The sequence below is a fragment of the Pundamilia nyererei genome, unplaced genomic scaffold (assembly GCF_000239375.1).
Source record: "Pundamilia nyererei isolate P.nyererei 1_Seehausen unplaced genomic scaffold, PunNye1.0 scaffold00083, whole genome shotgun sequence".
Classification (NCBI taxonomy): Eukaryota; Metazoa; Chordata; class Actinopteri; order Cichliformes; family Cichlidae; genus Pundamilia; species Pundamilia nyererei.
In genome coordinates this window covers 2,338,579-2,353,628 of record NW_005187484.1, presented here as the reverse complement: position 1 = coordinate 2,353,628, position 15,050 = coordinate 2,338,579, and the positions used below count along the sequence as shown (strand labels likewise).

The following is a 15,050-nucleotide window of genomic DNA, read 5'->3' as shown; positions in this document are numbered from 1 at the left end:
CCCACTGGTGCCAGCAGACCTTGGTGGAAAAAGTCATTTTTCACAGCTTTTGCAAATGCAAACTTCTCTCCAATGAGAGCTCAGGTAATATTTTGCCTCTTGGAACGATTACTTTGTGTTTAGGGAAAATAGAAATATATCATACTTTTACTAGAGTTTCTTTGAAAGGTTTAACTGCTGGAAATATTTAAACTGAAGCTTCTGAAAAGCTGAGCTAAGAGCTGAGTTTTAGAGTTTCCCAGTGGGTAACTTTTCAGGACGGAGGGAGGAAGCAACTATTCCCAAACTGCTCACTTTAACTAATTTAATTCCAGGTAAATTTTACATATAATGTTGCTGCATATGAAAAATGTAAAACATTAAAATTAAATGGAATCAGGTCAAATGAAAGATACTTGTTTGGTATATATCCAGTTAATATTGGAGCATTTCATTTCATTTATTTATTTATTTCACACTTGGTACAACAATTCAAACAAACCAACCACACTTGCTATCAAAAATCACTACAACCATGTGTGAAAAGGAGCAGGAAGAAGAAAATATTCTTATTTATTATTATCTTATCCCTGCCCCTGCATAATTTCCTCGTTAATCATTTGAAAGTGAAGACATTAAACCATAATACAACATTCAACTCACACAGCATTCATTCTAGCACAATAAGCCAAAATGTGTTTAAAAATATTCAGTTCAGTGCCACTTCATTTATATAGCACCAAACCACAAAAATATCAAGAACTCAAGGTTCTTTATAATGTAAGGTTAAGGCCCTACAATGAACAAGCACTTGGCAACAGTGGGAAGAAAAAACTCCCTTCCAACAGGAAGATACATCTAGCAGTACCAGGCTTTAGGGAGGTGCGGCTGTGGAAGAGAACTGGAGATTAACTACTACTTATTAACTGCAGAGTTGTGTGTAAACACACAGTGAGTGAAAAAGAAATGTTCAGTGCAACATGGCCCCCCCCCAGCAGCCTACGCCGATTGCAGTGCAACTAAGGGAGGGTTCACCCGATCAAGCCCAAAATTAGTTGACATTATTGGCAGGCTAAAGTTATAAATTAGCCTATTTAGCTGTTTTGGCATTGATGCAAAGACTGCTTCCTTGTTAGCTTCTATAGCCACTACATAAGTATTAAAGAAGCATATAACAGCACATTAGAAGTGGAAAAGAGTAGTCTAAAGTCAGGACTGGTGTATAGAAAACTAATGAATCACAGTGAGGAGAGCTATAATTTCCATGTGTGAACACACTGTCTACAGTGATGAAATTTATTATAGTTATAAACCATTTCTCAGATATTTAGTGCTTGGAGGGGGGCTGGAATGATTTCTGCCATTTTTCTGAGCTCTGTGTGTGTGGTTTAAAAAATCATGTGAAACATTTGCCAGGAAATCAGCGTCTAATGTAAGTTACTAAGTTGCATTATAGGAAATGTAGGTGTGTGTTTGGGTTGTTTTACTTGTTGTCTTTGTTGCCGTTTTGCATCTTTACACAACTTATCATGTACACAGTGGTATTTGAAATGGACTGTTAGCACAGGGGGAAGCGTAGCCACATCCATGTGTGGGAAGAGCCAATCTGGTCTCAAAAGCACTGTGCTTTAATGAAATGAAACAGAGGCTTTAAAGAGGGCATTCAAGTGTTGTGAACGCTGGAAAAGCAGAAATCATGTCTCTACTGTAGCTGTCAGAATAGCTCATCTGTCACATCTGTCTTGCTGTTTGATGTAAATGCCAAGATTGTGGTGCCTTTTGTAGATCTCCGAGGCACAAGTATAAAAATAATCTTCTAGGAGTTTTCTCCAGGGACGTCACACCAACACAGTAACAACATTTTCTCTGCAGCTGTTATCAGACACACTGTACACTTCCCCCCCAAAGGTAAACACTGCCAGCAGCGATGGTGGACGTGTCATGTGAGCCCGCTGCGTTTCATAGTCGTCAGCGTTCCACAGCAAGTCGTCCGTCCTGCACTCCATTCCCGCTCGCTAACACAGCCTAACACAGTCATTACCACAGAATGCACTAAAAGAAGATATGTTCCTGCCTCGTGGACCCTTTGGCTGCGGGAGCTTTTAAACAGGATGATGCAACTGATGGCAATTTACATATAAAATACACCAGAGATATGGGCAGCAGCATCAATATTTTCATCTGGTTTCCCTCTCAAATTCCCTAATAGAGCATAAACAAGATTAGAATACATTTTGTGTTTTGGTCAGTTGGGACACGATGCCTCTGCCATAAACGATATCGCAACTGATTTTCTGATAAACCAATTCTCTGTAGCATTTACAAACATCCAGACTTTTGGTTCCTGCCTCATTTCAGCCCCAAATGTGCCGGTCGAAGCCTTATGCCTTGTTGGCTTTGGTCCAGCTTTCGTTAAATCACGGGCAGAGTAAGGAAAGCTGAGTGGAGCCACATCCATTGTGTGGTTGGACCGGAGCCTATAACACTCAGTGGTGATGATGGTGAACAGCTGGGCCTGACTGCCGGAGCCGTCGGTACACGACGAGATGATCGATAGCTCGATGGCAGGATTTCAGCCTGTATTTGGGCAGAGTGGAGTGACATAATGGAGAGTCAGAGTAGTTATTTTTGGAACTGGGACTTTTTAATCTTCCTCTGGGCTCTCTGGAGGGCAGTGGGTGATGCCTTTTGGTAAGCTTGGAAATAATATTTGGAATGGCTTTAAAATGAACAGATGCATTAAAATGCCAGGTGATCCCTGCAGTGGTCATTCTCTGATTCGGGTTCATTTCAGCTTATTATTATGATATAAACATGAACTTCTGACACTATAAAATCTTTCATTCGAATGTATAAAAAAGTTTAAATCCCTGTTTTTGTTGTAAAACAATGAAGCTGATGCCGACAGAAATAGATACATATAAATGGATTTTCCCAGTGGAAGTTTTTGTGTGACTTTGTATCTCAAGTTGTGTCTTTGAAAAGCCTTGTTTTCCTCATAACATACGATTACTTTACCCACTTTAAAGTTTGCTATATAGAAAACCTTTTTAGCAGTAAAAATCAATAAAATGCATACCTCTTATTGCCATATATTTCTGTTAATCGAACACTATGTGGACGCTGCTGTGAGACAACATTTGCAGAGGTAAATTGTCAGGTTCTTATTTAATGCACAACTTAATCTACCTTACACGACATGTCTTTTTCACACACACACACACATTTACTTTTCTACATCTAAGTGCTTTCTATCTATTGATTCACACTCCGATGAACATCTGGGTTCAGTATCTTGCCCAAGGATACTTTGACTGGAGCATTCAGAGATGGAACCACCAACCTCTCAATTAGTAGACAGCCTGCTCTACCAAGTGAGCCACAGCCATCACATTAGATGACTACTAAAGGGATGGGATGGCACAGATCCTCATCTGTGTGTTTGTGTGCATGCGTTTCTGTTCTCGTGTTTCAAATTGCTGAGGGTCATCTGTTTTTGTTACTCACCGTTCTCTTGTACTCATGCAGACATGACTGGTATATAAAAATTAACCAGAAGGACTCATAAAAACCTTCTTTGTATCTCTGAACTGATTACATTTGTAAAGTTATTATTTTTTAATTATTGTTTTAATTAAGGTCAGTAACCCTCTGGTAGCAATCAGTTGTGGAATCAGGGAATAGTGACTGGAGGTTGCCAAGGGGTCACCAACTGTTCTTTATGCTTGTGTAAGTGAAGCCAGAATGTAATTAAATCCTTCTGTTTGCTGTGGGCATCCAATCAGAAGAAAGATAGCAAACAGAAATGTAAGCAGAGCCTTCCAGGCAACAGGACTGGCTAACTGTTCTCTTAGTTTAGTAAAATGAAAAGCTGAACAGTGCAAATGGCTTAGATGCATCAATAATCCAGTTAGTGCGAGAGTTAAACTGATATCTGAAACGAGCTTCTCATAATCCCTGCCTGAGCCTTAGTGGATCATTCTGACATTAATTTCGGGCCTATAAAGCTCAATAAAGCACTGCATGCTACACTGGTGAAAAACAAATAAAACTGAAATACTGTAAACGTCGAAACAAAGCCAGGGTGTTGTTGCGTTGTATTAAAAAACACATGAAAAACGTTTGTGGGCTCGGTTGCATTTCTGCTGTGAAGAAAACTTGGCACGTAATCAGGTTTGCATGTACTCTAAATATTCTATTGTGTGGTTGTTCTTTGATTTTGTTTGGCTTTGCTGACCTTAGATCTAATAAACTCTATCCATGATCAAAGAGAGTGTCAGCGATGTGATGGTCTTTGCTTCATCATGTTGCTCGACTGTGGAGAGAACATCCTCTGAGGCATTAATGGGGGTCATAAACTCTGATACGGATATTTGAACACATTGAACTTTAACTGGCCTTGCTCAGACAAGGACACATGCTCTCCCTCGAGGGCATTTCCATGAACAGAATTGGAAAATAGAAACTATTGATTTCTCTTTGTGTTTAATGTGATTGCCTTGGCTTTGTTTTGTTAATGTTTAGCGGGTTTTTTCTCTTTGGTTGCTTTTGTGGTTTTTTACCTCCTCTCACCGTTTTTGGAAGGCCAATCATATTTCAGTATTCAGCGTAGAGGAAAGAGTTGTGTCAAAGAACTTGCGTTTTACATGTAGAAAGGCCTTACAAAGTCATTCTATGACACAAAATACTGGAATTGATCTTAATTAAACCTTATATTGATTCATTTTATGGCATTATGTTTTTTTCCCCTCAATTAGCACTTGGTGGATACAGTTTCCAATGTGAGCCATGCCTTAAATCAGCAACAGGAAATAGAATAAAGTTGTTTTTTCAAAAAATTGCCCAATGTCAGTTTTTAGATCACTGTCGGGAAATTTCACCTTTCCTGGCCGTCACTGACTGAAAGCAGTGAATATTCTGTGGGTGGATGTAAGCTGCCAGCTGATTAAAGTGAAGTGTTTGTGTTTACTGTAATGATTTAGCTGGTGCTGCATCGGATGCCAGTCTGTTATTGATGGCTTGACTCCTGCACGGCAGTGCTTTGGCCCTGCTCCAAGTTGAAGTAATTGACACGTTGCCCCCTGGGGTTTGTGATTAACTTTACTGACATATAAGGCGAGGTGGGTGTGTGTCATTGCACACACTTGGCAGCGCTAACAGACCTTTGAAGCTGCTATGACAAAGTAGCCTTGAGTTATTAAAATTTTTTGGTGCTGTCCAATGAAATGCCTGGAGAGATGAAACCGAAAACCCCATGCTGATTCACCCAAAAATCTGACCTAACCGGACTCATACTGCGATACTTCTACAGCACTTTTAGACGCTTCTAGAGGGTTAGGGTTTTTACCCACTTCTAAACATCTAAATCTGTGCATTTATCATAGAAAGTTCTTCTCAGTGTTGGGGTAGTCCAAAAACTCTATAAAGTATTACACTGATGAAGTAACTAAGGTAATTTTGGCTTGTGTTTGAAGAGCACTACATTAAAACCCAAAGCTTGTGTGACGAGCTCAGTTAATTTAATTCATATGTGCACTAGGCAGGGAGGGACTGTGAAGTATGCAGAGGAAACTCATAAAGCATTAAACAGTGATTTTACTCTACCCATAACCTAAAGATAAAGTGATACCAATAAGTTCTTATTGCAGGGCATCAAATATTGCTGTTCTGTCAAAGATATGAGATATGACTAGATCCTTTGGCTTTGGTGGCTTGTTGTAGAGGAGAGGAAGCTGTTCTCTGTGAAAGAACTGAATTATAAAATTGGAGGAGTGGTGCAAGCTTGGGGAGAGTCACAAGTTTGTCAGTGAAGAAACTGTCATTTGTGTGTTTGTGATTTGTGTTTTACACTTCATTTACACTCACGGATTTGTGTCATTGTCACTTACTTTCTGAATTCACTCGCTTGTTGGGTTCAGGCACTTGAAACTACTTGGTTATATTTTTGAAACGCTCCGAGTTTGGGTTCAAATGCAGTCATATCTCTCCTGGTTGAGCAGGCAGCCTACATTGCTGGTGACTGCCCATTTGGAAAAGAAATAGAAAAAACTTGCATAAGATGTGGCCTACTTCATATAGTGAATCATAAGGCTTATATGATTTACTCATGAAAGTGGCCACTTTCTCATTACTTTCATATATTGTTTTAGTAAGTATCCAAAACATTTATATAATATAATTTCATTTATATAATTTTTCAAGGGATCTTATATCTGATTTGTTCACATGAGCCACAAATTCCATACGCATGGTGCATATATCTCATGCACAATGCATTTCATGTCACACCAAATCTGACTGTTGATTCTCCTGCTGGATCACAGCTTACTGGGGATTTATGCTTCAGCGGGAAATGTACTCCTTAACCACAAACCCCACTGAAAACTTAAACTGTAACCAATGCGAAACGTGATGTGCAGCTCCCTACATATGCAACTACATGTCAAGAATTTGAATTTATCACTGAGAGAATCATCATCATCTTAATATAAACAATAATAATCATAGCATCAATCACAAATGTCAGTAAATTCCTGGAGGGACAATGCAGAAGCTATCAGAACGGATGTGTTCGAATGTACAAAGAAGGACCAGAGGGACAAATGTGCTGAAAGAAAACTGACTACAACCAAGAGCAGGGGGCCAGGGTTGAGAAGCAACCACACGGTAATTAACACATACTGCACAAGCATGAGCATAAATGCTGACAGCGACTTCAGCCGTTTAGGTGGATAACATCGTAGGTTCTACAAAGGTTCAAGGCTTAGTGTTTTCCACATTCACTACTAAATCCAGTTTGCACTTTAATTTGACCTATTGTACTTAACCTAGATTTTCTTGGTGTAGGTTGTGCTGTTTGAAATGATGACCCAGTTCCTTAAAAAAAAAAAACACTTTTTCATGTACAGTATTTCCTTTTTCTTCCTACCAAACTACACCCACCAATTGAATCACCGTGCAGAAAAGGAAATTCCCACGTACCTGTGATGAGAAGCCTGGACCTGTGAGTGGATGTAGACTTTGATGAGTGAGCTGTAATCTTTGGAAGCTACATGCTTGCTTTGGTTGGCAGATTGCACTTACTGGAAAGGTCACGGGCAGCCCACCGTGCAGTTTTCTGTGTTCACTGTACTAATACAGAACGCTGTTCTGCACATCAGGAGCAGGGATAGTGCAGATACATACCGTCTACATGCTTATGAACAACAACAGCATGAGCTGATTTCAGGGGGGGCACCCATTGCTTCCTTGACGTGAGTGTCTGAGTGTAGAAGGTTCAATGCTCCACTGTTCACTCTCTCACACATGCCTACACACACATTCACAGACACACACACACACACGGTGGGTGAAGACAGTGGGATGTCATTAACACTGTGTGACGGGCCTTTAATGTAATTAACAGAGAGGAGAGGAGAGAAGGGAGGTGGCAGTGGGGGTGGCACCCACGAGGTCGAGCAAATCAACTCGCACCCCTTCTGCAACAGTCGAACACACACAAGCCCACTTCCTCCCCGCTTTAAACCCCTGTTGAGAAAGCTGTAGTTTAATTAAAAATCCCCGTTCCGACAAACACTCAGAGGCGCTCACTGTACAGAAACACCACTTCAGTTTTCATGCACCGCAGTCAGAACATGTGGACTTGATTAGTATTAATCCTTATCTCAGAAATGGACAGCTTCTCAATTGTGTTTTTTTTCCTCTGCTAGCTAATTTCATGAAGAGCATAATTACAGCATTTTCAATTTCGTCCCTCTGCAGAGTTATGAGGCTCGTGCTCTATCTCTGCACTGCAGCTGAGAGGGGCCGGGGTGTGTGCTTGTGGGTGTGTTGATTGCATTTTTTTTTTCAGGGTGGGGGCTGAAGTAAGCAGGAGAATTAGTAGGTTGCAGAGGTGACTAATACACCAGATAATTTGATCCCACGTCAGAATTGGAAAAGAAGCTGAAATCATGACAACTGTGTAAACCTCATAAAACACAGCAACTCTTCTGCAAACAGGGCCGGTTTACTAACAGCAACAAGGGGAAATATTAAGTGAACGCAAACATTTCAGTGCCAGCGAAATGATTCCTCTTCCAGAATGTGCTCGGTAGCAGTATGAGATCCAGAAATCTGATTTACTTGCTGTCTATCTGGTGTTTGTTCCAACAGTAGGAGGATGAAAGGCATGTCGGCTCTGATTAGAGCCGCCGAGCTGGCACTGTTTGAGTGAACGTGTGTGTACTCATGCCTGTGCTTTGGTCATTCTCCAGTAGGGAAATCGGAGCTGCCCTAAGGCAGCAGTGGCCATGTTCCCATCCTTCTCAGTTCCTCCTTTCATCTATCTCTATATCTTTCTCTTCCTCGTCTTCCTCTCAGCAGTGTGACTGCTTCCTCGCCTGATATCTCCACTTTTACTCCTCGCTCAAATGCTCGGTAAACAGCTGCCGCGCATATCTCTGCACTCGTGAGCGAAAGCACCTTTTCGGCTTGTGTATATATTAAGATACAGGCAGCTCATCAAGAATGCTTTGTCAGCTTTGATAATAACTTGGGGCCCCAAGGCGTCGAGGCCCCTGATATTTTGTCACACTCCTCCAGCTCTGCAAACACGAGCCAATATTGCCGGTAAAGCAGCTCTGCCTTCAGTGATAATGAGCTCTCCGTCCTCTAAGATAGTGCAGAGTGGACCGGTGCCAGATTCCCTTGAGGTGTTTGAGCACTGGATGACTTCTGACACCAACAGGACAGCAGCTTAGGTCCAGAGTGCACTTTCTACTAACTAATAGACAACCCTTAATTCAGAGTTGATTAAATGAAAATGTAATGATGTCCAAGGGGAAACGCAGTAATCACAGCAGCAGAGAATGAGGTAGCAAAGAAGAGGGGGGCAAATCAGGAATAGTCGAGTAAGTTAGTTTCAAAGTTTTACAGTGTGTAAAGCATAAAAGCATATAGTGATTAAAAATGCTGCAGGCCTACTATATGGAGTGCTGAAGATCATAAAAGCAATTTATTATGCTAAACAGTGGTGATTAGCCAGAAAATAAACTAATAAAGAAACAGCACTGCACTCACACTATCCATTAGTTTGCATCCATTAGTTTTAAATGTCCCCCACCTCACCCCCCTTCAAGAAGACAGAGTTCCTTCTGATCGTAAATCTCCCTCTTAAAAGTCTAATGTGACACCGAGATGCATATTTAGCTAACAGTTTAGCGCAGTAATTAGCGTTTGGGACCGCTATGCCTCTGCCAAGTTCCATCCGCCCAACATCTGTTCCTCACCTGCCTCCGGGGGCCAGTGCTCTTCCACCTCGTCCCCTCTCCCCCATCCCGCTCCACCGCTCATCTTTGCCTCGCTTGTAGGTGGCAAAACACTTATCAGGTCTGGAGTGAAGTGATAGATAGAAAGGAAAAGAATGGCAAAAAAATGACAGGTCTGTTGGCAGCTGGAACCACTCACAGTGTTCTTTTGAGACTTAAGAGAGGGAGCCCCCCACCCCACTCCACCCGCTCCCACACACACACACCTCCTGCGGTCACCTTGACCCTTCTCCCTGCCTCTCCCCTTCAGCTACAATTAAATCACGATGGAGCACGTCGGGCCACCCAGCCTCGACGGTGGGCGTGCGCACCATCAGCATATCTTCAGCATATTCGCCCTGATGGGAAGCTTCTGCACTTGCCTGTGTGTATTGGATTTATTTCTCGCTCCAGCAGTGATGGATTTTCCATTTTCCTGTTTTGTGTGGTGGTGGCGCACTGTCGAGAGAAGCCTCACGTCAAGACTGTTGCATCTTCTGTCACTCGCCGTCTCACACCGTTTGCTCGGTGCCATTTTATGATTTTTCTCTTGCCGGCAAGCCGTGCTTCTCCATGACATGGGGGCCCATTTAAGTCTGATAAGTCACTGTTCAGACAATACAGAAAAGGGAAGGGGGGGGGGGGTGCTTTACAGTAACCAAACTATGTTGACACCTCCCAACCCTTTCAATTCTCTTACTTTCTGCCCTCTTTTTTCCCTCCGTCTGCTCTTTCTTCATCTTTCTTCGCCTATAGCTTGTCTGCAGGCAAATTGTCATCTCAGAGCCCCTGCCCCTAATGGGAAGGGAGGGGGCAGGAGAGTTGGGTGTGGGCGGGGTGAGGTGGCGGGGATTATGACAGAAGCAGGATGAAGGGGGGCAGAAAATAAAGTTGCTCTTATCAGAATTTGCCAGGAGCAATGTGCACACAAAGCTGCTTGGGAATCCAATTTAGTCCTCGCTGTTAGTTTAAGTGATATCAGCGCAATTAGCCGTCACAGGTCAGAGTGTGAGACCAGCACGTTAAGTGATTTCCTGAAATCCCACCAGTGGAAGCACAAGAGGATGTCAGTTCAGAATTAACTTCAGAAGTTAAGAAGAAAAAGAAAGCGTTCCGACCCCACAAATGGACTGCTTCTTTATACGCTCCTGCTAATAAATGTCAGCCTTCTCTCGCCTCTTTTGTTTTGCTCATGTCAGCTGCTCACTCTGGATTTAAATGGATTTTCTTGCTCTATATCTCGCTACAAGGGTGACTTTGAGCTGTTTTAGTTTTGCTTGAGCCTCTGTGTAACTCAATTGTGCTTAATGTTGCTTTTGGGTGCACTACTAAGAATGGCTCCATGTTGGGTGGAGAAACGGTGGGAATGTCCTTGGTGTTTCTCACAAGAGCAATTAGACACTAAGTACGAAGGGGCATTGGCGGGATTGCGAGTTTGATCTATTTATAAATGCTCCAGTGTGACTTTCTGATGCTTTTTGCTTTGTGTATGTTTCATTGTGCACCTGTGAAGGAGCAATAGGAATAACCCAAGGTGACCAAGAAGTAAACGTTAGGGTTTGTTTTGTCCAGCTTTTATTCAGCCACAATACACTTTAGATCAAATAAAGTTTAAATTAAAGAATTTCTTTTAAGCGAGGTGTTAAACCTTACCATGGAATTAACTGTACTTCTTACACTTTAAATAACGTTCTCAAATCATTTGAGCAACACTTACAATATTAAGAAAACGTAACAAAGCTACATCAGGAATATTGCTGTACAACACAAAGGAACCTGTAAAACGCAGTCCTAAAGCACTTTCTGTCTTCTGTTTAAGGACAGGTATGTTACTTAACCCTCTGAGGTCTAAGTCATCTAGATACCACAAACTTCTTGTTGTTTCACAGCAAGTAGGTCTTGGGTTTGAATCTGCTATCTGACTGGAGCTTTTTTCTGTGGAGTGTATGTTCAGTGTCAGTTGTATGGTTCTTTTTGTTTAAGGGGGACAGCCAATCACAAGTAAGTTGGCTTAAAGAGAAAGAAGCCTAAGCTTGTTTCAGACTGTGACTGAATAGAGAGCGGAACAAGCAATATAAAATAAATCTGTATTTTTATTAACTATAAATCTGTATAAACTCTACTAGAGATCAAGAATCCAAATATAGAGTTGAAAATAACATAACGGGTTTAAACTTTGCTAAATTTCTAAATTAAGAGAGTGTAGAGTCTTACAAATGAGCCTGTGATTGTTAGTGTAGAGCATTTTAACTTTATTCATGAACTTTCTCAGGCAGGAGTGGGCTAGACCTTTTTTTATATAATTCCCAAATGAAAATCATGAGGTTTTAGTAATCTGCTTGCTTTACATTTTTATTATTTTTTCCAGTATGTCACCACGTATGTATTCTCTGCACTGGTATCTTTCTCAAGGATGATGCTGAGAGCATGTGTGAAACAGTTACAACTGTTATTTCTCCTCCACTGCAGATAGGGACAAAGAGCAGCACAGAGCAGATATGAATATCGCAACAATATCTCTTACAGTGGCTGCTGGTGGAAATAAATAGCTCAGCAATATTCCCAGAAAGCATGTGTTTCTTCTGTGCAATACAATTAAGAGTTGGACCCACAGGAACATCCATAAATGTTAAATTAAGTCAGCATTTCTTTCCTACAATGTTAGAGTAATCTGATTGTGAAAATGAGTTAGTTGGCAGGTAGGTTGTTCCAAGCATCTTGGAGAACCTGCCACACACTGGCTTCATAATGTCAATATCAAGGCTCTGTGGGGGTCGGCCATCTGTAGCGGGGCTCTTTCTGAAGTTTAGGGTCATGTCACGCTGCAGACTGAATCTGGGACCAGTCAGGTGCTCTCTGGTGGGTTTGCATGATGGAAAAGAACATTTCAGGCATCTAGTAAAGGCAAACTTTTTTCTTGAACTTCCTCTCCCCAAAAAAGCTTTTTGTTTGCTTAATTTACACACAGAATTCTGTCTAGCTGGTTTCTGTGTGACAGACACTGATTAAATCTGACCTCATCTTTCCTTTTCCTTCTCTCTTCTCTACCACCCTGCTCTCTAGGAGAGATCTGTGCATTCAACATACACGGGCTGGACGCACCGTTCGAGGCAGTGGTGCTGAACGGTACGTCCGGTGAGGGCCAGCTGAGGGCACGGGGCCTGGTGGACTGCGAGTTACAGAAGGAATACACCTTCATCATTCAAGCTCATGACTGCGGGTCGGGCCCTGGGGGCATCGAGGGCAAGAAGTCCCACAAGTGAGTAAAACAGACAATGGGGTTTGAATAAAGCAGGCTTTGCGAAGGTGGACAGAATGCACTGACACGAAAATACCACCAACTGCAAGGCCTAGACAATTAAATAAACAAAACCCGAGTTAATAATGCATGTCAAGTGCTTGGGCTACATTGTGTAAGGCTACAAAGTAGAAAAGAATGAATTATTCATGAAGACAATGTCTAAACTCACATTATCAGCTATCCTAGAGGACGGTGGAGCTTTGGAAAGACTAACGAAGACAACTAGTCGGCTTTATATAACTGTGAATATATATATACAGTGGAACCCTGGCTTACGAAGACCCCATTTAACGAAAAAGTTATTAAGGCACATAATATTTCTGCTCGTGGTATGGCAAAATTCTCGCATAACAAAATAGATAAAATAGAAAAAAAAAATTAAATTAAATTCCATAATGTTATATACATGTACACGTATGCTTTCTTCAACCTCCGCCACCTCCTCCTGCACCAAGAACTTAGTCTTCAGCCAGTATTGCCTCACTCAAAAAGCAATGGAAAAAGGGGCTTCGACTTACGAAAATTTTGACTTACGAAAGACCCTCTGGAACGAATTAATTCCATAAGTCGGGGTGCCACTGTATGTATGTATATATATATGTTTGTATGTGTGTCTGTGTGTGTGTGTGTGACAACTGAAATGTGCGTCCACATGTTTTGGATGGTCCAAAAATGAGACTATCGGCAGTAAGTTCCTACTTTATTCTCAAAATGCTAAGGAGCACCTCTGCAGCTTATGTCAGTAGCAGCTCTGCCCTTCAGCAAGATGGATACAGCTCTGTACCTTCATGTCTTGAGGCCCATATACACAGAAAGACAGTTATTTACATATGTTTGGTTCTATTTAATCAAGTATTCTAGAAAATTATTGCAGTTTAAGTTTATTTGAATGTGTATTTTGTAAATTTACCAGATGGTTTAGGGGCATCAGCTTAGTAAATATGTTCTATGACTTGTGTCTTTTATGCATCAGTAAAGCAGCCCGCCCCCCTTCTTCAGTGGGGTGTTATTATTCATTGTAATTAGTAATGAAAAAAAAGAGAGCATCACAGACTATGTAGAAGACATCGAGTCTTTCAGTGAAAAGGTGTTAATGTAAAAGCTGATATACGCTTTTTAAATTGCACTTTAGATTGTGACCCAAACTGTGACCGCCTAAGCCTAATCAAATAGCCCATTTTTGTTGCATAAAAAAATCCAATTAGTGTATGAAAGTAAACAGCCACTAAAAGACCAATTAAAAAGCTCTTTGGAACAAAAATAAAATCTAAAATATGGGACTCAAACTTGTGTGATCATTGAAGTGAACAGCCCCAAAGCCTCGTTCTGTGAAGTTTTGTTTTGTTTTACCCACACTACAGCACCAGATTCAGACCTGAAAATGATTTCTTTTACAGAATGAGTCAAGTAAGCAAAATACTTCAATGATGCCAATGCAGCTATCATTACAAGAGCATTATGTAGTTATATTTATGAGGCCACTGTCATTGCTAATCATCAAAAGTCCATGGGTTGTATATCAGTTATAAAATTAAAGAAAAAGTACCTTGAGAAAATAAAATGATACTGTCTCGGGATTCATTATTTTAAAATGTATGGTGCTACATGTTTCTTTTAGGGGTGATGTAGATGTCTCAAAAACTCAAGTTCATGAATGAGATTGATAGACTTGGTGTTAAGGGAATACATTTGATGTTAGATTCTGTCTCTCTGCTTCTTCATCATGTACTCAGCCTGATCATCCTCACCGTATGTTCCTTTTTAACACCAGTTTATGTGTGTGTGGTAAACAGTGCGTGGAGTTGTGTTTGTGCAGCTTGTTTAAACTATGAAAATATATATTTAAAAAAACAAAGCTGCACCAAATCTACAAAAGAACCTGCTTGTTTTTCTTGACTGTGACCTGATTCCTCATGATAGACGATTGTTTGCATCTTCACCACTGAGTGCATCCCTCTTTACACATCTGATTGATGCTCGGTGCTTGCGTCATTTTTAGGAGGCTATTAACTGCAAAGAAGATGGCGTCGCCTGCAGTCTCCCTCTCAGACTGCCTACAGCGCCAACAACCTCCAGCTAGAAGTCAGGGCAAGACTGTATGCAGTCTGAGGCAAAGCACAGGGGAAAAAGTGCTCAAATAACATGCTTATTAAATTTGTTTTTCTGAGCACAAAATAGGCATCAAATATAACTTTTTAAATCAAATTTTCTTTTCAAGTATCGTTCTACTTGGAACAAAATGACGTTTCCTGCCAGCACAACAGTGCAGGTTATAAGAGAAAAAAATACAGTCAAAATTAAAGGGGATAAGTAAACCAAATTAGAGCAGACAAGGGAAAAAGCAAAGTGTGGAAATATATGGAGTTCAGAGACATTTGAAATGTCAAGAAAAATGGGGCAAAAACAAGAACTCAGAAAAATTAAATTAGGTAAAAACTTACAAGTAGATATCTAGTCCACTTAAAACTAACTCCCTAGACATG

At 41.0% G+C, this 15,050-nt stretch overlaps 1 protein-coding gene across 1 annotated transcript in view; it reads left to right on the top strand.

The window, feature by feature from the left end:
* LOC102214346 (calsyntenin-2) overlaps positions 1-15,050 on the top strand; it is a 326,636-nt gene that overhangs the window by 169,843 nt on the left and 141,743 nt on the right. Inside the window, exon 3 of the mRNA XM_013912186.1 lies at positions 12,330-12,525. Coding sequence (XP_013767640.1) covers positions 12,330-12,525 — 196 coding nt within the window. The remainder of the gene's footprint in view (positions 1-12,329; positions 12,526-15,050) is intronic.